The sequence below is a fragment of the Ursus arctos genome, unplaced genomic scaffold (assembly GCF_023065955.2).
Source record: "Ursus arctos isolate Adak ecotype North America unplaced genomic scaffold, UrsArc2.0 scaffold_16, whole genome shotgun sequence".
In the NCBI taxonomy this organism is placed as follows: domain Eukaryota; kingdom Metazoa; phylum Chordata; class Mammalia; order Carnivora; family Ursidae; genus Ursus; species Ursus arctos.
This window is the reverse complement of record NW_026622830.1, coordinates 51,474,666-51,499,573: the sequence shown is the minus strand read 5'-3', so window position 1 is coordinate 51,499,573 and position 24,908 is coordinate 51,474,666. Positions and strand designations below refer to the sequence as shown.

Sequence of the window (24,908 nt, the reverse complement as noted above, 5' to 3'; positions counted from 1 at the left end):
TAGAAGGAGAGAGGTGAGCATGAACAGTCTGTGGGGAAGGTGGCAACAAGATAACAAGAGATACTTGCTGTGTCTAGCTGTCTTCTCACAGTGATTTGCAAGATGTCTTTATTCTGAGAGAGATCTAAAACCACACACTGTGTTGTGAACAGTGCTCGTGTCTCTACTTCCCCCCAGGAGTTACAAGTGCACTCATCACTACTGATCTGTTTGTTACAACGTCCGGCCGTTATTTTTCTGCGTCTCTCTTTCAGATGCTCCTCACAGTAAGGAAACCGACAGCTGTTACTGTCCTCGGCTCCTCCTGTGCAGGTCTTTCTGTACCACAAAGAAGGCGTGGAGATCCACACCCTGCTCTCCAACATGAGCGCAGCCCTTCTGTCGGCTCAGCACTCACGCAGAAGTCGGCCCCAACTCGGCCAAGACAAAGCACGCCTGTGTCTATCTGCTCCCTACTGCTGCTGTAACCAATAACCACACACGGAGGGGCTTAAAAGAACACAAACGTATACTTCTCCGTTCTGGAAGATCCCAAATCTGAAATGGGTCTCACTGGGCTAAAATCCAGGTGTTGGAAGGGATGTGCTGCTTTCTGGAAGCTCTCGGCCGGCCTTCTCCAGCTGCTAGAGGCCCCTCTGTGCGTCTGCACTGCAGCCAACCCTTCATCCGCAGTCCCCTCCCTCGGACCACAGCCAGAAAAGGTCTGCGGCTCCTCATCTCCCCCATCTCAAGGTCATCTTCATCTCGGTAACATCTTCAAAGTCCCTTCTGCCATGGAAGGTCACATATACACAGGTTCTAGATTAGGATGTGGACTCTTTAAGGGCCATTCTTCTCTCTACCACAATCGCCATCTCTAAGCATCTAGTGATAAGAGAATTCTTTCTCATGCTCTTACTGTCTCATATTCTTCTTAACACTGCTTTTGAGTCTGTTTTTTTCCTTAAGGATTTTCTTTCTAGTTTCTTCCTGGATGATACTCTCCCTCCATTAAAGGAATAATTTAACTAAAATCTCTGTAGTCCTTTCCTGCACCAAAGTTATCTGAAAAACCATAATCAGTGTTCGAGCTTTTAAATGCACATTCACCCGATCCTCTATCAGACAGAAAAAGTTTACGTTTGAGACACACATAAGGCATCTGTGACACCACCTAGCAGTGAACACTGGAGACCACGGGACTACCACACACTGAGTTCCCCAGGCAGCCCTCTGGGCTGAACTCAGGGAAAACTGCCTGCTGGCTGCCTTCCCCTACGGCCACTAGCCATTCTTAGCACAGCACTGTTCACAGAGCTCCTAACTCCCACAAACTCAGAGAATCCCACACTGTTCACGTGTCTGCCCACTCTGGTCAGCAAGCCGATTTTAAATTGGTCAGAATGCTTCTCTCTACTGTTATTCTTCCTACTACCAGCTTGGTTACAATAGTTAGTCCTAATCCAACCAACTCCATTCACCTTTTAGCAAACTACAGGACTGAATTTCTTGTGTTCACTTCCTCTTGCAGGTTCAGGTAATTACATCACCTTCCTCTAGAGGCTCACGACGAGCACTGAAACCTCGCAGTGTACTACGTAGTCAGGAAAGGGCACTGGGCCTGTTAATAAACTTGAAGATAACTTTGAAGGTGACAAGAATATTGTCCAACAACTCAACTGCAACTTAATCTTTAGCAGCATTATATGGTACTTGCCCAGATTTGGTGTCTGGGTATAAAATGGATTATTCTAGACCCTGTGATTTAAGGAAAATAGTAACAAGGTAGGAATGAAGGTCTGACAGAAGTTATCAGTAAGGACAGGTATGGTTTTCAATAGGTGTAATCTCTGATTATCAATTCAATTTCTTTTACGGTCATCAGTCTACTACTTTCTACTTCTGCAACCAATGTTCCTAATTTACATTTCTATCAGAAGTACTCCATTTCATCTAGGATTCGTGTAGTTACTCCAATGGGGCTCTGTCAAGCACCAGTCTGTGTGCCTGCTAGGCCCTGCTGAAGATGCCGGGGACAATACCAGGAGGCAGAAAGGCCCCTGCTGTCACAGAGCTTACGGTCTAGGGGAAGAAAGCAGAGAATAAAAGAGCAAACAAATCAAGAAACAAGACAATCTCAGCAAGGACAAATCATCATCAAAATGGGGTGATGGGCAATAGAAAAGGTGGCAGAGAGGGAGCTCTCTGGGGCTGAGAGGCCGAGGGAACGAGGGCAGTCACTGGAAATAAGAACAGGCCACAAAGAGCCAGATCCTGTAGGTCCTCGTAGGCTGCTGAAGGAATCTGGCTTTCCTCTGAGAGAAATGGGGAGTTGCTGGAGGTTTTGAGCAAATGACTGATTACAAGACTGGCATGTTAGAGAAACGGCGCAGGAAGCTGAAAGTCAAAGGGAGCGAGCTGGAGGAGAGAAGGTCATGGGGCGCGACAGGGAGAGGAGAGTCAGGGGCTTCTGAAGGACCTGAACGTTCACCCTACATGAGACAGGAAGCCACAGGAAGGTTCTGAGTTGAGGAGTGACACGCTCTGGCTTTCATTTTCATAGGGTCACCTGGCTGCTGGGCTGTGAACAGACTCAGGGGTTCCAGGGGGACAGCGGGATGTCAGGAGACCATGTGGCTCGAAGAAGGTGTCGCAGTAGGGGTCAGATGAAGTGGGTGGATTCTAGGTGCATCTGGGGACCGTGTGGCAGGACCGGCTAACATACTGGGTGTAGGGCGTAAGCAAAGGAGGAGCAACAGATGATTCTAAGTGTCTGAAAGAAGGGAAGCCCTCAGACTGACACACAGTCCTTTCAGAGTCAGAAGCGTAGAGACGGAGGAGAGGGGCAGATGCAGCTGGGCGGCACACAGGTCCCAAGTTCAGAGGGAGACCAGTCAGAATGAGGGCAGGTGTGGAAAAGGCAGAGCTGGATTAAATGGTGGTCACAGCTTGAAGAGACCAAGAAGATGGAGGAGAGGTGCACGGGGGCTGCACGGAGACCACAGCACGGTGGTGACCTGTGGCCGCCTGCATCCCTACAGCACTTCTTTCTGGGTTCACGGATCTGTTCTATTATGTCTCCTGTTTTCTTAAAGACAGCCTGTGGGATTAACGTTCTACACCCTTATTTCTCTAAAGACACCTTCATTCCCAGTCTTCATGATTGGTAGTCTGTCTGGAAGACTTCTGCGGTACAACTCACTTTCCTGAGCCCTGAGAAGATGCTGTTCCAGTGTTGTCCTGCATCCAGCATTGCTGATGAAAAGTTTGATGTAAATGTCATTCTGTTTCCCAAGTAGGGGATTCCTCTGGTAGAATCTGGAATTTTCTATACACCCTTATTATTCTGAAGTACCACTACAATGTTTCTAGATGACCATTCTTATTCAATATAGTCCGGCATGAGTTAACCCCAATCTGAGCTCTGGAGCTGCCTGGGCCTTGCTACTGACCCGGGGCCAACGCTATGGCCGAGGTAGGTGATGTCTGCCCCCGTGGGCTGCTGCTTATTTAGGGGCAGGATGCGCCAGTCTGCCAGCACTTGGCAGGAATCATGACCGGCGTTATGACTCGCACCTGATTTTGGTCGCATCTGGGCAGCCACACCAGCCAGGTTGAGGCAGATGACGTAGACAGAACGTGCTTACGTGCCCATCTCACAGAAACCCCCCCCCCACCGAAGAAGGTGCTGGGCCTCCTCCTACACAGGTGGCCACGTGGGCCAGGGATGGCCTCCGAGTGTCCGAGGCCATGAGGCCTGCACCTGAGACACTGCTTTGTACGCTTTGCCTATAAATGCTGTAGTCCTAGGAATCCTTTCAACAACCATTTAAATTAATTAAAATAAAGTAGCACATATCTGTAAAAGGAGTAAAATTACTAACTGCAGCATGAGAAATAAAACCTCTATAATGAATTACAACAAGAATCCAGATATTTTCTCAACGCCTCCAAAGGTGCTGGTTCTTGAGTCAAGCAAATTACTTTCTACTGAGCACAACTGTCTAGCAGAAATGAAAATGCAAGCTGTACATGTTCCTTTAAAATTTCTAAAAATAAATAAATAGAAATGGGTGAATTCCATTTTAATAACATATTCCATTTAACCTACTATATGTCAAGAACATGATCTTTTCAACAGGCAATCAAAACAGGTTATTAATAAGATATTTTACCTTCTTTTTTCACACTAAGTCTTCAAAACCTTGTATTTTTACACTTACAAGACATCGGCTGAGACTGGCTACGCCCGGGTGTCCACCTGCTGCACACGGTGCCCAGAGCAGGCAGTGCAGCAGGGTGGGGTCTGAATCGAATTATTCAGCTCCTTTGGGTTGTTTTCTAATATTCGGTTACTTTGGATAACAGTAAGCTATCTCTTTTCAGAAACTGGGTGGCCTGGCTTCCTCTTTGCTACCATTATTAAATGGTCTGTTGCTTTCTACCAAGTGCCTATGCTTCCAATCTGAACTCAGCCCCGCACCCATTTCTGCCGGAGGTCACTGGGCCTCAAATGCTGCCACGTTCCTTCCACTGTACCCCTAATGATATATGCCGGTTCCTTTATCTGTAGTGTTCCTTGTGTGGTGCTTCTTGGGGAGAAAGACTGCATGGACATGTGCTTCAGTACTATTCTGTTCAGTTGTGCAAATCCATTACTTTAGAATTAAACTACTGCATTTTCAAATGTTATAGCATTAAATGAACATGAGTGATGAATAACGCCCACCTTCCATCACAGGAAAAGCTGTGGTGAACCAATGCCAACTCAGAGTTCTTTGCCTCAAGGTGAAATCATCAACTGATGGGACCTATTTAATTTCAAACATTTATCAATTACTATGAAGTAAAACCACCTGGTTCTCAGTCACATGGATTTGCTCATATTGATCTTCATAAAGGTCCGACGAATATGTTCTCATAACTTAGGAATGTGAATCTGGTTTAAGTTCTTCTTCACAATATAAACGTTTTCATCTGGTAAGTTTGTAACATTGGCTAAAGGCTTGACATGTGCCCAGGGATCATTGGTTTTCTCCTTGATATGGATCCTCTTGTGTATAGTAAATTTGATACCAAAACACCTTTGTCGTGGAGCCTTTCCACGGTGCATTTGCAGTTATAATCAATCTTGAATGTTTGCTAAATGTCTTGTCAAATTCACATCTCTGAAAGGGCTCCCCTCCTGTACAAATACTCGGAAGTTTATTAAGGCTGATGCAGTGCTTTAAGAGACTTCCTCATTCACTGTAACTGAAATTCACAAAGACTAGAACATATACTAAGAGCCTTCCCATAAGCTCTACATTTGCAAGGTTTCTCTCCAATATGAATCTTCCAATTAACATTAAGGTAGAACACTGGCTGCTGGCCTTTCTACCAAGTGACTCTGTTTATAAAATTAAATATAAAATAAAACTATGGGAAAGCTAGAAAAAGCTATCGAGCTTCATAAAAAGTTGAAGCTTTTTAAAACAAGAGACTACTATATTTCAATTATACCACAAGTAGATGTTAGTACATATTTAAACCCTGAATGAATTATTCACCTTTGAATAATTAATCCACCTGAACAGTGAGTACTGCAATATTATAGAGGTAATGGAAATTACATAGAACTTCAATGTAATACTGTGCCCTTCAATCTAAATTCTGTCAATCCCTTTAATTTGCTTAAAAGTACTTAAGGCATATAAGTTTAAGAGCAGCAGATTAAATAGCTTCATTAGTATAAAAAGAAAGGGGGGAAAAAAGATGTATCTGTTCATCCTGGCATTGGACACTGTCCTCCTTAGAGAAGAACACGGAGTAGGCAGAGGGAAGGAAGGAGCAGTTTCTCTGTAACACCTGGCCAAAGTAAACACCTGCTGAAAACTGGCGTCCTGAACTCAGTTGTCTGAAACCACACCGCTACCCTCTCACCCCCCACTCTCAGCAATCTTGGCCCACGAAGCGCCTCTCACCTCTCTTGGCCACGATGCTCACTGGCCGCCCACAGGCTACCACCCACACTCAACATTACTCACACAGGCAACCTCGCCACCAGGATTGCCTTGGGAAGCACACTCTGCACTGCAACTAAGGCCATGGGTGTCTCCTCCCCACCACAGTAGACAGTAAGCTGTATGAGCAGGGACCCTTTATATCCCCAGAACCTTGACAAATGCCTGGTGTGTGGAACCAATCAGTTTTTGAAGAACCTATCCTATCTGGAGTCATGCAGATACCTTCAAAATTCACTTTATAGAAAATAATTTATTTCCTAAGTATTAGAGGTTGTTTTAATTGCTTTGTTCTCTTATGTCCTAAAATGTTAAAAAAAAAAAAAAAAAGAGAGAAAAACATCAATAGCATTATATGAATAACATGATTCAGTTATTATTTTCCTAAGATATTTTACAATTAAAATTCTGTCAGTCACATATTAAGTGAATAAATAATATAAAGAAAAAGTTAACATCACTGTAATATGGGAATAAAAATTTTTATCTTTTTTGGTGTGTGCCATTAACCTAGGCCCATGTAACTTTAATGTCCATGAAGGGTCTCTCCCAGGAAAATGCACTTACCCTGACATCGGTAGCATCTCCATGCCTGATCATACTGGCCCAAGCAGCTGGCTCACTGCTGTTGTCAAAATAATGAAAGACCTTCAACACTCGCTCCATTGCCCCAGGGGAACATTCCACTCCGGTACCCAGGTGAGTTTTGGTACTCGAATTTGGTGTGTGATTCAAGTTTGGGTCAAGGTAAGCAGCTGCCATTATTTTGCTAGATGCTATGTATCTGTCATACTCTAGAAGGGGGAAAAAAAAGCTGTCAGTGTACCATATTTGAAATCTATTAAAATGTGGTTAAAATCTATTAAAACATGATATACTGATCCTTATATTAACAACACTGCTCTATGTTCTTCCCCTATGGTCATGTCATATGCAGAAGGTGAGCATCGGGAGAGCAGAGACCTGACTGACCAAGATAATCGCTGTACTCTCCTGCACCCAGAGCACTACCGAATTCACAATAGCATAACAAATATTTGTTAAATTTTCTTAACAAATTAAAAGACCAGGAGTCCTATTTTAGCTCTGTCAAACATTCACCATGTTATCTATGAACAATGTCACCTCACCGTCCACCCTTTTAAAATCACAGCCTTTAAATCTGTGGAAAACCTCACAGGAAAGCCAAATATGTTAATTTTGCTGACTACTTCTGAAAACCTATACATGAGATGCAAGTTCTTTCTTCATACAATAAAAATGCAATGAGTGGTCATGACACATACGAGGCACTGGTGACAAAAACCCCAGAGTTAAAACCAAGTCCTCCCACTTATCCAGTCCCTCAGCAGGAGAGTCAGACAAGTCACAACTGAAAATAAAACGAAACCAGAAAGCACAAACCAACCACTGTCTGGTCTGTCGGTGTGATAGGAAGACTTCCATTTGAATGTGGGGCAATAGCTTGGCCAACATGAACACTCCCACTGAGAAAAGTCAGGTTAAAAACCAGACCAACGGGGCGCCTGGGTGGCACAGCGGCTAAGCGTCTGCCTTCGGCTCAGGGCGTGATCCCGGCGTTGTGGGATCGAGCCTGACATCAGGCTCTTCTGCTATGAGCCTGCTTCTTCCTCTCCCACTCCCCCTGCTTGTGTTCCCTCTCTCGCTGGCTGTCTCTGTCTCTGTCGAATAAATATATAATATCTTTAAAAAAAAGAAAAAAAAAAAAACCAGACCAACGTTTGGAGTCCAAGACATTGTGAGGCAACCAGGACAGCAGGGGACATAGGTGGAGACATGAAGAGACACTGAACAACAGCTGCCTCTTCCCAAAGGGCATTTGCCAATTCTGGGCCTTCAAGAGCCTGAAGATCCAAGAAAAAGCCACCAATGAGAGAGAAACCAGCTGAGCTTTTGGCAGTGAGAGACCAAGTTATGAGCATGGGGACCCTAGGACTCTGGTGAGCAGGACAGGCTGGAGAACTGAGCCACACACTCCGCTAGTTGTCCCTTTAAGATAGTTACCAATCCTGAAACCAAGCCCAACGGGAGCCATTAGAAGCTCAGTGAAGCTGAAGACAGGCAGAAGAGACTAGGAGTCCACCTGGGCCCAGCAGACAAAACGGGAACAGCATGACAGACAAACTCAACCTAACCAACAGAAAGCACTACACCCAAGCGCAATTCACCTCCGCAAGAGAAGTACCCACTAACTACGCACAGGAGGCAGTCACTAAAACTGACCACGTGGTGGGTGAAAGAGCAAGATTCAATAAATATCAAAGGACTAAAATTATTAAAAGTATATTCTGTCTCTAGCATTAAAGCTGGACAACAACAAAATAATTAAAAAATCACCAACTGTCTGGAAAAAAATCACCGTTTGGAAATTAAGCAACATATTTCAAGTAACCCATTAGCCAAAAAGAAACTCAAAGTATTCTCAATTCAACAATACAATTAAAAAGAAAGATCAATACTACATGCAGACAGAGCTGTCATTAGAATAAAATCTACGCTTTTATTATTTTTTTTAAAGACTTCATTTTTAAGTCATCTCTACACCCAGCCTGGGGCTTGAACTTACAACCCTGAGATCAAGTGTTGCACGTTCCACCTACTGAGTCAGCCTGGCGTCCCTAAGATCAATACTCTTAAATGCATGTATTAGAAATGAAGATTGGAAATTAATCATCTAAATATCCATATTTCACAGTACAATTTGGAAGTTGAACAAAATCAAGGTTTGGTTTTTTTTTTAACAAGAATAATGCAACTGATAAACCTCTAGCAAGACTAATCAAGGAAAAAAAAGATAAGGCGAAAACTAATGACAGCAAGAATGAAGCAGAACAGATAACAGAATGTTAATAATAGGAAGTAATGATAGAATATCAGATATTATTAAGAATATCATGAACTATGTCAATGAACATAAAAGTTGAGATGCATACACAATTCTTTTTTAAAAGATTTTATTTATTTATTTAACAGAGAAAGAGCACAAAAGCTGGCAGAGGGGCAGAGGGAGAGGGAGAAGGAGGAGGAGGCACCCCAGTGAGCAGGAAGCCTAGCTTGGGGCTTGATCTCAGGACCCTGGGATCATGACCAAAGCCGAAGGCGGACACCTAACCGACGGAGCCACCCAGGTACCCTGAGATGGGGCATACACAATTCTTTACAAAGTACAACTTAAGCCCAAGCCATTAGAAACTGCTGCTGTACGAAACCAAAACCATAAATATAAAGCCCATTTAAATAGACCTATTCCGTTAAAAATGGTCAATCTGCAATTAAAATTCTTCCCACAAAGGAATATCTGAATTCTTCCAATAATTTAAGGAAGGATAATATTAATCTTACAGAAATTCTTCCACTGAACAAAAAGGGAACATTTCCCAACTTATCTTATGAAACCAGCAAAACACTGACACAAAACCAGTCAAGGACAATATGAGAAAGGGTACGAATCAATCTTTCTTACAAACACAGGTGCAATAATCTTTAAAAAAAAAAAAAAGATCAGCAAATGTCATCACGCAATATTTCATAATGTATCATGACCAAGAGGGACCCGTCAGAGGAAGGCAAGGGTGGATAAACACTCAGACAGAGGTCTCTGATTGCAGCAGTCTTCGTCACACTGTCAGAGCACGGGAGCCACCAAGACACCCTACAGCAGGTGAAAGGATAAAAAACACTGTGGTCTATCCAGGCAATGGAATATTTAGTGCTAAAAAGCAATGAGCTACCAAACCATGAAAAGACTTGGAGGAAACTTCAATGCGTATTACTAAGTGAGAGAAGCCGATCACACTATATGATTCCAAATATATGACATTCTAGGAATGGCAAACCCACAGAGACAGTAAAAATTTCAGTGGATGCAGAGTTTGGGGGGGGGCAAGGATGAAAAAGTGGAGCAAAAAGGACTTTTCAGGCAGCAAAAAGATTATGTAGGACAGTATAATGAGGATACATGTCATTATATATCTGTGCAAACCCGCAGAACGTACACCACAAGAGTGACCCCGACAGTAAACCGTGGACTTCGGCGATAACTGATGGGTCCATGTAGGTTCACCAGTTATAACAGATGTACCACTCTGCTGGGGGATGCTGATAATGGGGAAGTGTAGCAGAAAGCCTCGCTTGGGACTTCTCATTCCATAGTTGAGACCTGCTCAGGCATCAGAGCTCTGACACTCAGCACACTGCCCCAGGCAGCACTGCGGGGAGGGTGGGGGAGGGGGGTGCAGGGCAGGGTTTCCTAAAACGGAATGCTAATCTCGCTGCTGACTATCGGAGCCTCCGCTCTCCCTTGAACACAGAAGATAGACACCTTTTCTGCTCTTGAAAGAAGTAGGGCAGTCCCAAGTCAGGGTGTGAGGAAACAAGGTGCTGACAAAACTTGGAGTTCAAGCTGGGCCTCACCCCACAGTCTGATATAAATACTCCATAAAATAGCACAGATGCAAGAGAGGAAGCAAAAAACTCCCAGAGTTCCCTAGCTGATATTCACTATAACACCCCAAGATCCCACCAAGACAGCAAACTGATTCTCCTTGAAATATGCCAGTCCTTTAATAAAACTTGAGATGTCTGCCAGAACATGAGAGAAGGAGCAAAGAATGCAAACTGTTACAGCTCAATTTTAAAAACTTCAGACATAAACAAGTTTGGAGAGTTTTTAAGAAGTTGGTGATGACCCTAGTTACAGGAAATCCTTAAACAAACTAGACTGCTGTAAAAACCTTCCTCTCCCAAATGTTGTTCTTTCACACAAGATTCGGGTTTCTCTTCTCATCAAGAGTCTAATCTGAATACACTAAATTTCCTATATTGATTTTACTTAACAAAGAGCTAACGTTACTTAAATATTTAATGTTATATCAATACGTGACCGCCTGTATTTTCCAAAAGTCGCCGTGAAAGTGCCTCCTGCTCCAGTGTGACTCTGCCTCTCTCTTCCACAGGTGGAGGCCACGTTCCTTCCCCTCACATCTGGGGGGGCTCCTGACGCACCTAAGAAACATCCCGCGCCAGGTATTAAGAGGCAAACTAGGTTCCCTTGGTTCTCTTGGGCTGCTCGCTCATGAAACCCAATCACATGCTACCCAGAAGCGCAAGAAGCCCGAGAACTGAGCTCCAAGAACCAAAGCCTGAGCTGAGCTGCCCGCTGACGCAGCATCGAGTTCCGAGGCCCGTGGCAGAGCCAGCCTCCGAGTGGGCCCTCTGGCTGCCCGCTGTGCCTCCTGAGCTCCCGCCACATGGAAACAGCTGTCCCTGCGGAGCCCTGTCCAGACAACAGATTGGAACAAAATAATTCTTGTCATTTTAAGCCACTAAGTGTTGGGATGACTTGTTATCAGCAAAGATAACTAATATCGCATGGATCCCAACTAAAGGAAGCACGGGTGGTTCTCGCTTTGCACAGGAGTGTGGGGCCTACGATGACTTGACAAAAGTGGTTTGAACAGCACTTGCCTTCTTCTTCCCCTCGCTCTATGACTAAAGACACGGAGTAAGTATCTTTCCAATGCCTTGGCAAACTGTCATGCTCCTTTCTAAGTTTTGGGTCAGCCTCCATCATTGTAGCCTCGTACATTCAGTGTCGTAAGCCACCTCCGAAACCGCCTCTGCTACGAACTTTCTTGCCACGTCTCCTCCTCCGGAACATCCTCTTTTTTGTCACAACTCTCTTCCTCACTTGTCAATAAGTTCACCTTTATTTGCAAAGCTCCTCTGACCACACAACTAGAAAGTCTGGTTCCACAGCAAAGTCAACATTCCTACAGTCAGCTATGTGCTTCTGTGACCGTCTCAGTCAGAACGCTGCACGGTGATCCGCACGGCGCAGGAAGCTTCTGCCGCACCGCACACCACACACTTACACTCTCCGTTACTTCCCGCCGCACTGCTGGGATTTCTGCGTCCGCATCACCTCCAGCTGTAGCACGCAGAGCCTGCCCAAACTCCACACACCGGCTTTAAGAGCTGAAATAACTGCTGGGTCCACTGGCCAGAGTAACGCAACTAAGTCCGCTGGTTCCTAAGGCGGCTTCATGCAAGCCGAGGGCTCGGCTGCTCCCGCTCCACGGTCACCAGCTTCACAGGACCTCGGCCCGTTCGATTTCACTTCCAGTGTGACCATTTCCTGCTTCAACGCTGCAACTCATCTTTGTTGTCCAATTCCCTCCTGTGATGATCCATTTTTGTAAAATGTCACAGGGGTTTATCCCTGGCAAACAAGAAGGCACCACGACTACACATTTGCTGTCTGTGTATAAACTGAGTAACAGACGCAGGGTGGCCAGTCAGCAGCAGACTGGGAAAGAGCTACCGTGACCGGCCGCTGGTCACACTTCACATCTGTTGCTTCTGTAGTGATCTGCAGACCGAGTCTATACTTGATGCAATTGCCCACAGGTGATAACCTGTGTTAACTAAAACGGAACCATTCTGTTGAGGACGGGCATTATTTAAGCCACAGAAATTGATATTCGTACATGCTGGAACCATGCAAAGCATGGACTGCCGGCATAACAATTCAACTAATATCTTCATTACACAGACTGTTTTTTGGATTTCGGATAATATGGCAAACTATGTAAATCATTTACTTTACTTGAGATATCACTATAAAAATTTTAATGCTATATATCTCATGAAAATATTCAACATTAGTCTTTAATATCAACTATAAATTAATTTCTAAGACTGCTAACACCGAGACCTTGAAAGTAATTGGTGAATAATTTCTGGAGACTTAAAAAAATTCCTAAGGAAATGAGGAATGGCAAAATATAAAGAATACAACTGTGCTGAGTTACATACAGTCTTACTTAATTCAGCCAATTTAAACATGTTATTTGTAAAACCCACATTAACAAAGTGTTGTTAAGATGAACATGTTTTAAATCTAAAGTTAATGTGACAAGTGTAGTTAAGTCATAGCAGTTAAGTCATCATAACCTACTTGTGTTTGTTTATGTATTTATGTTTTAAAGATTTTATTTATTTACGAATGTACGTTATGGGAGATTACTGACTCAATGAAATGATCCAATGTCAGAATCATCAGCATCCCCGAGGGGGTGGAGAAAAACAGAGGTCTAGAAGAGATATTTGAACAAACTGTAGCTGAAAACTCCCCTAATCTAGCAAGGGAAACAAACATTCGTGTCCAAGAGGCAGAGAGGACCCCTCTCAAGCTCAACCACGACAAACCTACGCCACGTCACGTCATAGTGCATTTCGCAAATATTAGATCCAAGGATACAGTATTGAAAGCGGCCAGGGCAAAGAAATTTCTCACGTACCAAGGCAAAGGCATCAGAATTACGTCAGACCTGTCTACACAGACCTGGAATGAGAGAAAGGGTTGGGGGGGCATTTTTAAAGCTCTTTCAGAGAAAAACATGCAGCCAAGGATCCTTTATCCAGCAAGGCTGTCATTCAGAATTGATGGAGAAATAAAGACATTTCAGAATCGCCAGTCATTAACCAATTTCGTAACCACGAAACCAGCCCTACAGGAGATATTAAGGGGGGTTCTATAAAGGTAAAAAGGCCCCAAGAGTGATACAGAACAGAAAGTCACAGCCAATACAAACAAAGACTTTACTGGCAACATGGCATCATTAAAATCATATCTCTCAGTTCTTAGAGCCAATCAAATGGTTTAAACACTCCCATAAAACACCACAGGGTTGCAGATTGGATAAAAAGAAATGACCCATCCATTTGCTGTCTACAAGAGACTCATTTGAAACCCAAAGATGCATTCAGACTGAGAGTAAGGGGATGGAGTACCATCTTTCACGCAAATGGACCTCAAAAGAAAGCTGGGGTAGCAATTCTCATATCAGATAGACTGGATTTTAAACGAGAGACTATAGTTAGAGATGCAGAAGGGCACTATATTATTCTTAAAGGAAGTATTCAACAAGTGGATATGACAATTATAAATATATATGCCCCCAACAGGGGAGCAGCAAGATACACAAGCCAACTCTTAACCAGAATAAAGAGACATACAGATAAAAATACATTAATAGTAGGGGACCTCAACACTCCACTATCAGAAATAGAACACCCCGGCAAAAACTAAGCAAAGAATCAAAGGCTTTGAATGCCATACTCGACGAGTTGGACCTCATAGATATACATAGAACACTACACCCCAGAACCAAAGAATACTCATTCTATTCTAATGCCCATGGAACATTCTCAAGAATACACCATGTTCTGGGACACAAAACAGGTCTCAACCGATACCAAAAGATTGAAATTATCCCCTGCATATTCTCAGACCACAACGCTCTGATTGGAACTCAACCAGAGGAAAAATTTGGAAGAAACTCAAACACTTGGAGACTAAGAACCGTCCTGCTCAGGAATGACTCGATAAACCAGGAAATCAAAAATCAACTTAAACAATTTATGGAGACGAACGAGAATGAAAACACAATGGTCCAAAACCTATGGGATACTGCAAAGGCAGTCCTAAGGGGAAAATACATAGCCATCCAAGCCTCACTCAAAAGAATAGAAAAATCTAAAATGCAGCTTTTATATTCTCACCTCAAGAAGCTGGAACAGCAACAGAGGGACAGGCCTAATCCACTCACGAGGAAGCAGTTGACCAAAATTAGAGCAGAAATCAATCAATCAGAAACCAGAAGTACAGGAGAGCAGATCAACAGGACTAGAAGCTGGTTCTTTGAGAGAATCAATAAAATTGACAGACCACTGGCAAGACTTATCCAAAAGAAAAGAGAAAGAACCCAAATTATTAAAATTATGAATGAAAAAAGGAGAGGTCACGACCAACACCATTGAAATTGGAAGGATTATTAGAAATTTTTATCAACAGCTATATGCCAATAAACTAAGTAATCTGGAAGAGATGGAATCCTTCCTGGAAACCTATTAACTACCAAGATTGAAACAGGAAGAAATTGATTTCTTAAACAGGCCAATTAATTATGAAGAAATTGAGTCAGTGATAAACAACCTTCCAAAGAACAAAACTCCAGGCCCGGATGGTTTTCCTGGGGAATTCTACCAAACCATTCAAAGAAGAAATAATACCTATTCTCCTAAAGCTATTTCAAAAAATAGAAACAGAAGGAAAGCTACCAAACTCATTCTATGAGGCCAATATTACCTTGATCCCCAAACCAGGCAAAGACCCCCTCAAAACGGAGAATGACAGACCGATTTCCCTAATGAATATGGACGCCAAAATCCTCAACAAGATACTTACTAATAGAATCCAACAGTACATTAAAAGGATTCTCCATCATGATCAAGTGGGATTCATACCTGGGATGCAAGCGTGGTTCAATATTCGCAAATCAATCAGCGTGATACATCATATCAACAAGAAAAGACTCAGGAACCATATGATCCTCTCAATTGATGCCGAAAAAGCATTTGACAAAATACAGCATCCTTTCCTGATTAAAACCCTTCAGAGTGTAGGAATAGAGGGTACACTTCTCAATCTCATAAAAGCCATCTATGAAAAGCCTACAGCAAATATCATTCTCAATGGGGAAAAGCTGGAAGCCTTTCCCTTAAGATCAGGAACACGACAAAGATGCCCACTCTCGCCACTATTATTCAACATAGTACTAGAAGTCCTTGCAACAGCAATCAGACGACAAAAAGGGATCAAAGGTATCCAAATCGGCAAAGAAGAAGTCAAAATGTCTCTCTTCGCAGATGACATGATACTCTATATGGAAAACCCAAAAGAAGCCACTCCCAAACTATTAGAAGTTATAGAGCAATTCAGTAATGTGGCGGGATACAAAATCAATGCTCAGAAATCAGTTGCATTTCTATACACGAATAACGAGACAGAAGAAAGAGAAATGAGGGAATCCATCCCATTTACAATAGCACCAAAAACCATACGTTACCTTCAAATTAACTTAACCAGAGACGTAAAGGGCCTATATTCTAGAAACTATAAATTACTCTTGAAAGACATTGAGGAAGACAGAAAAAGATGGAAAAATATTCCATGCTCATGGATCGGAAGAATTAACATAGTTAAAATGTCCATGCTACCCAGAACAATCTACACTTTCACTGCTATCCCGATCAAAATACCGAGGACATTTTTCAAAGAACTGGAACAAATAGTCCTTAAATTTGTATAGAAACAGAAAAGGCCCCAAATCTCCAAGGAACTGTTGAAAAGGAAAAACAAAGCTGGGGGCATCACAATGCCGGATTTCGAGCTGTACTACAAAGCTGTGATCACAAAGACAGCATGGTACTGGCACAAAAACAGACACATAGACCAATGGAACAGAACAGAGAACCCAGAAATGGACCCTCGGCTCTTTGGGCAACTAATCTTTGATAAAGCAAGAAAAAACATCCGGTGGGAAAAAGACAGTCTCTTCAATAAATGGTGCTGGGAAAATTGGACAGCTACATGCAAAAGAATGAAACTTGACCACTCTCTCACACCATACACAAAAATAAACTCCAAATGGATGAAAGACCTCGATGTGAGACAGGAATCCATCAAAATTCTAGAGGGGAGCACAGGCAGCAACCTCTACGACATCGGCCAAAGCAACCTTTTTCATGACACATCCCCAAAGGCAAGAGAAACAAAAGATAAAATGAACTTATGGGACTTCATCAAGATAAAAAGCTTCTGCACAGCCAAGGAAACAGTCAAAAAAACTAAGAGGCAGCCCACAGAATGGGAGAATATATTTACAAGTGACACTACAGATAAAGGACTGGTATCCAAGATCTACAAAGAACTTCTCAAACTCAATACACGAGAAACAAATAAACAAATCAAAAAATGGGCAGAAGATATGAACAGACACTTTTCCAATGAAGACATACAAATGGCTAACAGACACATGAAAAAATGTTCAAAATCATTAGCCATCAGGGAAATTCAAATCAAAACCACACTGAGATACCACCTTACGCCAGTTAGAATGGCAAAAATTGACAAGGCAAGAGACAACAATTGTTGGAGAGGATGTGGAGAAAGGGGATCCCTCCTACATTGTTGGTGGGAATGCAAATTGGTACAGCCACTCTGGAAAACAGTGTGGAGGTCCCTTAAAAAGTTAAAAATTGAGCTACCCTATGATCCAGCCATTGCACTACTGGGTGTTTACACCAAAGATACAGACGTAGTGAAGAGAAGGGCCATATGCACCCCAATGTTCATAGCAGCAATGTCCACAATAGCTAAATCGTGGAAGGAGCCGAGATGCCCTTCAACCGATGACTGGATTAAGAAGTTGTGGTCCATATATACAATGGAATATTACTCAGCTATCAGAAAGAACGAATTCTCAACATTTGCTGCAACATGGACGGCACTGGAGGAGATAATGCTAAGTGAAATAAGTCAAGCAGAGAAAGACAACTATCATATGATTTCTCTCATCTATGGAACATAAGAACTAGGATGATCAGTAGGGGAAGAAAGGGATAAAGGAAGGGGGGGGTAATCAGAAGGGGGAATGAAACATGAGAGACTATGGATATGAGAAACAAACTGAGGGCCTCAGAGGGGAGGGGGGTGGGGGAATGGAATAGACCGGTGATGGGTAGTAAGGAGGGCACGTATTACATGGTGCACTGGGTGTTATACGCAACTAATGAATCATCGAGCCTTACATCGGAAACCGGGGATGTACTGTATGGTGACTAACATAATAAAATAAACAAATCATTAAAAAAAATAAAAATTTTATTTATTTGACAGAAAGAGAGAGAGAGCACAGCAGGGGGAGGAGGAGGGGGTAGGGGCACAGGGGAGAGACAGAAGCAGACCCTGATGTGAGGCTCTATCCCAAAACCCGGAGACCATGACCTGAGCCGAAGGCAGACCAACTGAGCCACCCAGGTGCCCCCACTTGTATATATTTAAACTCAGAAACAGAGAGGTGGCCACTGGCCAACACTGTCATCTATAAAAGGAGGAAAACCTAGAAACAATCAGAAATAATCTTTTCCATGGATCCAATTAGCACACCTAAAACAAATATGAAAGAGATTCTATCTTGGGATCCAGATGGAAAACTGATCTTTTCCTTTCTGAATATTATAGTAACTTTCTACATTGGACATTTCTAACATTGCTAAACCCTTCTCATTTTTTGTACTTGACAAAAACCAAAACTATACAACTGCTTTGTCAATTTAGAATATTAAAAATAATTAAGGCATACCCTGTGCTGGATTTCCTAAATTTTTTAAAAGATGTATTTATTTATTTGAGAGAGGGAGGGAAGGGGAGGGAGGGAAACATGTGAGCAGGGTGGGGAGAGGGCAGAGGGAGAGAGAGGATCTCACACAGACTCCCTGCTGAGTGCAGAGCCCAACAAGAGGAGGGATGCAGGACTCATTGCCGGGCTCAATCCCATGACCCATGAGACCATGAACTTAGCGGAAACCAAGGGCTGGACATTCAACCATCTGAGCCACCCAGGTGCCCCTGGATTTCTAAACTTCTGATTGCTATGTTACGGAAGCCACCTCTGTGAGCTCGGGTGGCTGCACTGATGGCTCTAACAGGCATATGTCCTCCCATTTAAAGCCTGAAGCCTGTACTAACACCTGTGAAGGTAAAAGGAGAATCCCGGAGGCCCTACACACAACAAGCAGGTCTTATGTTTCTACTATTTCCGGTATCATGAAACAGTTGTCCAGTTCGATTTAATGAAGCCAGAAGGACTTCAATCAGATAACCCAACTGACCCTACCAAAACTCACAGATACTAGACATCTTTATCTTATGTTGGCTCAGTCTACTAACCAGTTCAGTGACCGTTCCAGTCCTCTCTGCCCTCCTACTATCTTTCCCTTTCCCTGTCTTTCCAAAACAAGCACATTAGCGGACAATCTGTCCAACTGTCTATTTGATTCTCTACCCCTACAACTTTCTAACAAGGACCTTAGAACTGAAGCTAGGAACACAAATGGTACTGTACTTCACCCCAAATCTAAGAATCACATTTCCTTTCACCTCCGATACCAGAATATTATTAACCCCAAGACACCTAAACTAGGCTCCAGGCGCCACTAACTAACCAACAATACTGGTATTTCCCTGAGCCCCAACAGAGCTCAGGGACTCTGAGGAATCGGGAGAACACGTGACCCCGAGGATCAACAGTCTGGGCCAGCAGCCTTCCTCAGAGAACTACACCGACACTAGTATGGCTCTATTTAAATTCTCTCAGGGTATCTGTATGCCCCACCGAGACCAATTTAATTACAGACTGACTGTTAAAAGCCAGGTATCACATGCAATAGATGTATATCCTCTCAAAACATAACCACCCAACTATTCTTTGTGGAATCAGGTGATCGCCCCCAGCATACCTGATCAAATGAACTCTGCAGTTCCTTGTATTTAGTAACGGTCGGAGGGTCTGAAAACCTGTAGTTCCCCGGTCTGTAGGAGGGTCTCTATGCTGGCTAGGAGCTCCCAGCCGAGAGCACGGGACCATGTTACCGGTAGCTACGGCCCACGGAACACGACACCAGCCCAAGCTCTAAGGGCTCACCTCACCAGCAAAAGTTCATCGGCTCACAGGCTTAGATGTTATAGTCATTCTCGACCATTCACTGGATAGCCAAGGCGGAACTGTACAACAGGTATACTGGGTCAATAATTTAGAAAAGGGGGAATAACTGACGGATACGAGGGGGAAAAAAAGTCCACTTTGTTATCCAAGACGGACCAACCTGATCCAAGAGACTTTTTCTCTCAGGCCTTAAGCGAACTAGAAAACCAGCCATAATGAAGGTTCCCCCAGTTTCTCGTGACTGTTGTGTTAGCATCTTCTTCTGTGTTAGGTAGCTAGATATTTAAATATTGTAACAAAGCCACTGTGCTGAGCTAAGATCCAATTAACGCTACAGTAACAAAAGGAACCGAAATGGATAAAAAGGTGGTCTGGAGAAACCATGATGAGGAAAATGGCCCAGAAGTGGCCTAACTAAAGAAGAAGGGCCTCCAAGAGGCCACTAGCCGAAGTCACCCAATAGAGGAACATGTCACGCACACTGCACTGTTTCTAGGAGCACCCGCAGGGAACTGAGGCTGCCTCCCAGACGCCATCCATGTGCTCCAAGCAAACTTCGATAAACTGCAGCCAATCAGCCAGAGGTCAGATCAAGACACAAATGTAAAGGTGCTGCTTAATAATTTCCATCTTCTCTATTCTAACAGAACAATAACATTTAGTGATATGAATGCTGAAACAAACTGGCCTATCCACACAACAGAGCAGAAGAGCATTCAGCCATAACAAGGACAAAGTCCTGGTACCACTACACCATGGATAAACCTTGACGTCATTGGGATAAGTCAAAGAAGCCAGACAAAAGGCCGTATGTTGTAGGATCCATTTATATGACAATCCCAGAAGAGGCAAATCCAAGGGGACAGAAAGCAGGTACGTGCTTGCCAGAGGCTGGAGGGAGGGAGATGAGGAGTGCCTGGCTATGGGTATTGGGTCTCTTTTTGGGGTGACGGAGCCGGACAGCGGCGATGGTCGCACAACCCTGTGTGTATACTTAAAACCACATGGAGAATTTCACGTCACATGTGAAATTCTGTTATGTGAAATTTATCTCCATTTTTAAAATTTATTTTTTTTAAGTATAGTTTTTCTATGGCTCCAAAATCTTAAACACCAACAATGCTAATAAGCGTGGCAAAGATGTGGAGCAAATAGAGCTTTTCTATGCTGGTAGCTGGGCTATAATCTGATACAGGCATGTCGGAAACGATCTCTGCTACAGCTGGAGAGCACCGGGACACACACTACAAGCAGCCACTTCACTCTTAGGTACATGCCGAAGAGACACCCAGGCGCAGGGCCACCAGAAGACGCATGCAGGGGGCGCCTGGGGAGCGCAGCGGTTAAGCATCTGCCTTCGGCTCAGGGCATGATCCCAGCGTTCTGCGTTCGAGCCCCACATCGGGCTCCTTCGCTAAGAGCCTGCTTCTTCCTCTCCCACTCCCCCTGCTTGTGTTCCCTCTCTCGCTGTCTCTGTCAAAAATAAATAAAATCTTTAAAAAAAAAAAAAAAAGACGACGACGACGCATGCAGTATTCATAGCTGCGCCATTCACATAGCTCAAAACTGGAAACAACCCAACCATCCATCAATAATAAAACAAACTGTGGTATATTCTTAAATGGAATACTATATAGCAATGAAAAATGAGGAAGTGCTACATGCAACAACTTGGATGAATTTCACGGACATTATGATAAATAGGCAAAACAGAGTCATGGTGACAGAAATCAAAATGTTGGTCACCTTCCCAGGGATATTGATTGAAAGGAACCATGAGGGAGGCTGCTGGGGCTGGTGACGTTGTAAACACTGATATGGAAGGTAGTAGTTAAACCTATACCAGGATACACAAGATGTATGCATTTTACAGTACACACACACACACACACACACACACACATTTATTTACAAAATGAGAACAAAAATTTTTCCCAGAAGACAAATGACCAAAAGCAACATGCCATGCCAAATGCACTGGCTAAAATCAACTGCCTGAGCCACAATTATCAACCTAACAAAGAAACGATTCACGTGGGCACATTTCATAAACGGCAACTGTTCTTGATTTTTACGTTTCTGCCTAGGCCTCTCTTCTAATTGTACATGAACATGTTATTGTGCAAAACAGGTAAAATGAATGATGCTTGCAAATACCAAATTACCATTCATTTACCATCTTCTATGAAAGGAGTTCTTTACACACGTACTGACATACATATGACAGAGATCTTTGAGAATCTGTTGAAAAATATGAACATTTTCAAGAGAAAATGCATATACATTAAAACACACAAAATTTTGTATATGATTGAAAAGTTCATGGATCCCCTAAAACTCAAACTTGGACCCCAGCTCTAAGACCAACAGTCCAATCAACGGAGGCAAATGTCTGCCACTGCCAACACTCATTACAAACAAAATTACTACTTCCTGGATGACTCTACATGCAAGGAAGACATAGGTCATCTCGTTTAATTTCATTTCCACCTCAACTGCTAGAGGTGGGTGGTGCTTGCCTGGTTACAGCGACATAAAAGTCTAAGATGAAAGACGCTGCATGTTCCAAGGACATAAGTCTCCTCCATGGCCAGGTGGTGACAGTGTGACACTGGGGCTCTGAAGTCCTTTCAGTTAAGGTACACCATACATCTAAACACTAGGGAGCCCTTTCACCCCCACCTAACAATGTTCTCTGCCCCTGAAACCCTCGACCTGGGGGAAGCAGCCCACTTTCATCAGTATGCACACATGCGTGTGCACACACACAACTACTGTAGTCCCCACACTAGGAGTAAAAGAGTGTACCCTGATGGGTGCGGCACATCTTGTCACACCTATGGCAGGAAAGGCCAGAGAAATCTGGCACATCCTGGAACGGGGCTTCCTACTGCAGCTTCCCCGCGACTGACAGGCAATGGGAAGAAGAAGGCAGGAAGACATCTTTTTCCTTATCACTCAATCAATGGTAGCTAACGTGATGAAAAGAAATAGAGGAAGTATGGCCAGATGGAATGGGTGGACGGCCGGTGGGAGCCTGGATTGGTGTGTCTGTGTCACACGACAGGACCCCCAGGTTTCCTGGAAATCACAGCAGTAAGGGCTGTCCCCTTAAAGCCAGGCTGAGGAGGTCCATGCCTGGTTCCTAATTACTTCTACTGAGCACATCAATCAATGATACACATTCTCGAGCACATCTTTGTTACTAATTGCAAATCTCCCAGAGAAAAGAAACACAGCTAAAGTATTTTTCTATAATATTACTTTATAATTGAATTATATGTTTAAAAATGTAAAATAAAACAGAGTTAATGCAGGCGTTCAAAATCCATGCAGAAAACGTACATTAACTAATTCCTCCAGCACTGCAACATTTCTGAGCTTGTATCTATCATTGTGCACACTGCATCCAAACACTTTCCTTACAAAGAAACTATCTCAATACGAGGCCTTCGAAGAGCAGAAAAATCACGCTTGTAGCCGGGGGCAGGGTGCTCCTCCGGAACCTCTTCTCTACAGGCGTGAGCACTTGGCCTACACCGGCTTCAAGCACCCACGTTCTCCTCGCCATGTTCCACAGCCGTACTCCAGAGCAGTCTTCCCTAACAGGGCTCTCATGCTTCCCCCACTTCCTTGCTACCTCCTGTTCTTAGTAATGCTTCAAGCTTGGCTCCTGGATCCCCTGTGATGAGCCCTGCTAGGCAATGCGCCCTGTACTGGATCCCTGAGCCCTGGGAGGGTTACAGATGCTGAAGCGTCATGTCTGTTCCCCTGAAAGCACTTTCCAACTTGAAAGAGGTGTGACAACAGCGCCTAGCCCTCTGTGATGTCTAGAGACAGACAGGGAAAGCTCCTTGTTACCAGAGGAAACGAAGAAGCTGCACCCAGTGGGCTAGGAGGTAAACCGAGAGGCTGAGAGACCAAGTCAAGGAAGGAGGTGCCAAACGCACGACCTGGTCAAAGGAAGAACCTCTCTCTGCACCCCAGTGCAGTGATGGGGGGAGGAAATGCCTGCTGAGAGGGAGTTCCACAGAGCTTATAAAGAAAGGAGGTGCAGGCAGGACACGCAAGGAACTCATGGCATTTTGCTGAAAAGGGAGAATGCAGACATGGGGACCCACCTGCAGAGAAGGCAGGGACTTCTGCTGGCCCTGTGCGTGGCACATGAAAGCCACACAACAGATATACCAACTGGAAACAGGTCAGGTCAGGTTTTGCAGATGTTCACTGAATACATGACTAAAATCTCACTGTACTCGAACACAGTATATACTCAGCCTCTACTAAATAAGAAAAAACCTGGGGCGCCTGGCTGGCTCAATCTGTAGAGCATGAGACTCGATCTCAGGGTTGTGAGTTCAAGGCCCACATCAGGGGTAGCGTTTACTTAAAAAAAAAAAAAAAAAGGCAAAATTGAGTCTAGTATTATAAGGTAAAAAACAAAAAGCCTTTTACTGAATATTGCCAATGTGCTAGCCACCTAAGCAGTTTTTTATATACATTACTCACTTAATGTAATCCCGATACAAATCCTAACAAGTACACATTAACCCTCCCAACACAGGAGAGAAAAATGAAGACATAAAAATGAAGGAGGAGCAGGGTCTGGATGGACCACCCTCCTCAATAAGCAGCTAGAAAACTGCACAGAACATGGGAAGCAGCTGCTTTTACCCCGACACACGCAGCACCTCACCATGACCTCTGAAGGAGGGGACAGATGGAGTGAGACCTGGCTCTCTGCCAGGGGGCAGTTTCTGGACAGCAGCGCAGGGAGGGTAACCCAAACAGAGCCTGATGAGCTCAAGAAGAACAGAGAGGCAGGACAACTAGAATTTGCCAGAACTCGTGCGGAGAAAAAGTTCCAAATTCTCCATGGAACTCCCCTTGAACATTTGGGTATTTGAATTCATTCGTTCATTAAAATAGTCCTGTCCAGTGGTTTACAAAGAAAAAATTAATGTTTTTAATGGGCTTGGATCATCATCTTAACATTTCAGTCTCTTAAAACTAACTCCAGAACTTAGTGTGAAAAATTAAGTTAGGAGGGGCTACGGTATCACGGTGCTGAGACAGAGGTCTGGGCTGGCTTCAAATCCAGCTCCACGAACATGCGGTTAACATGCCAACAGGACATTTAACCTAGTTGTGAACACCAGTGTGCTGACAGCAGGACAGCAGTGACTTCACAGGACTATCACACGGATTGAATATAAAAACATATACAAAGACAATGTGATCTAGAATGTGCTACATACACAACGAGGAAGCCAATGCCAATGATTCATTTGGTCATGAACACTTGTCCACCAGGCAGCAGGAACTGATGTGCTCA

The 24,908-nt window shown here is 43.7% G+C and overlaps 1 protein-coding gene across 1 annotated transcript in view; it reads right to left on the bottom strand.

The window, feature by feature from the left end:
• Positions 1–24,908, bottom strand: part of LOC125281364 (focal adhesion kinase 1-like) — a 69,353-nt gene that overhangs the window by 3,806 nt on the left and 40,639 nt on the right. Inside the window, exon 4 of the mRNA XM_057312839.1 lies at positions 6,549–6,775. Coding sequence (XP_057168822.1) covers positions 6,549–6,743 — 195 coding nt within the window. The 5' untranslated portion in view covers positions 6,744–6,775. The remainder of the gene's footprint in view (positions 1–6,548; positions 6,776–24,908) is intronic.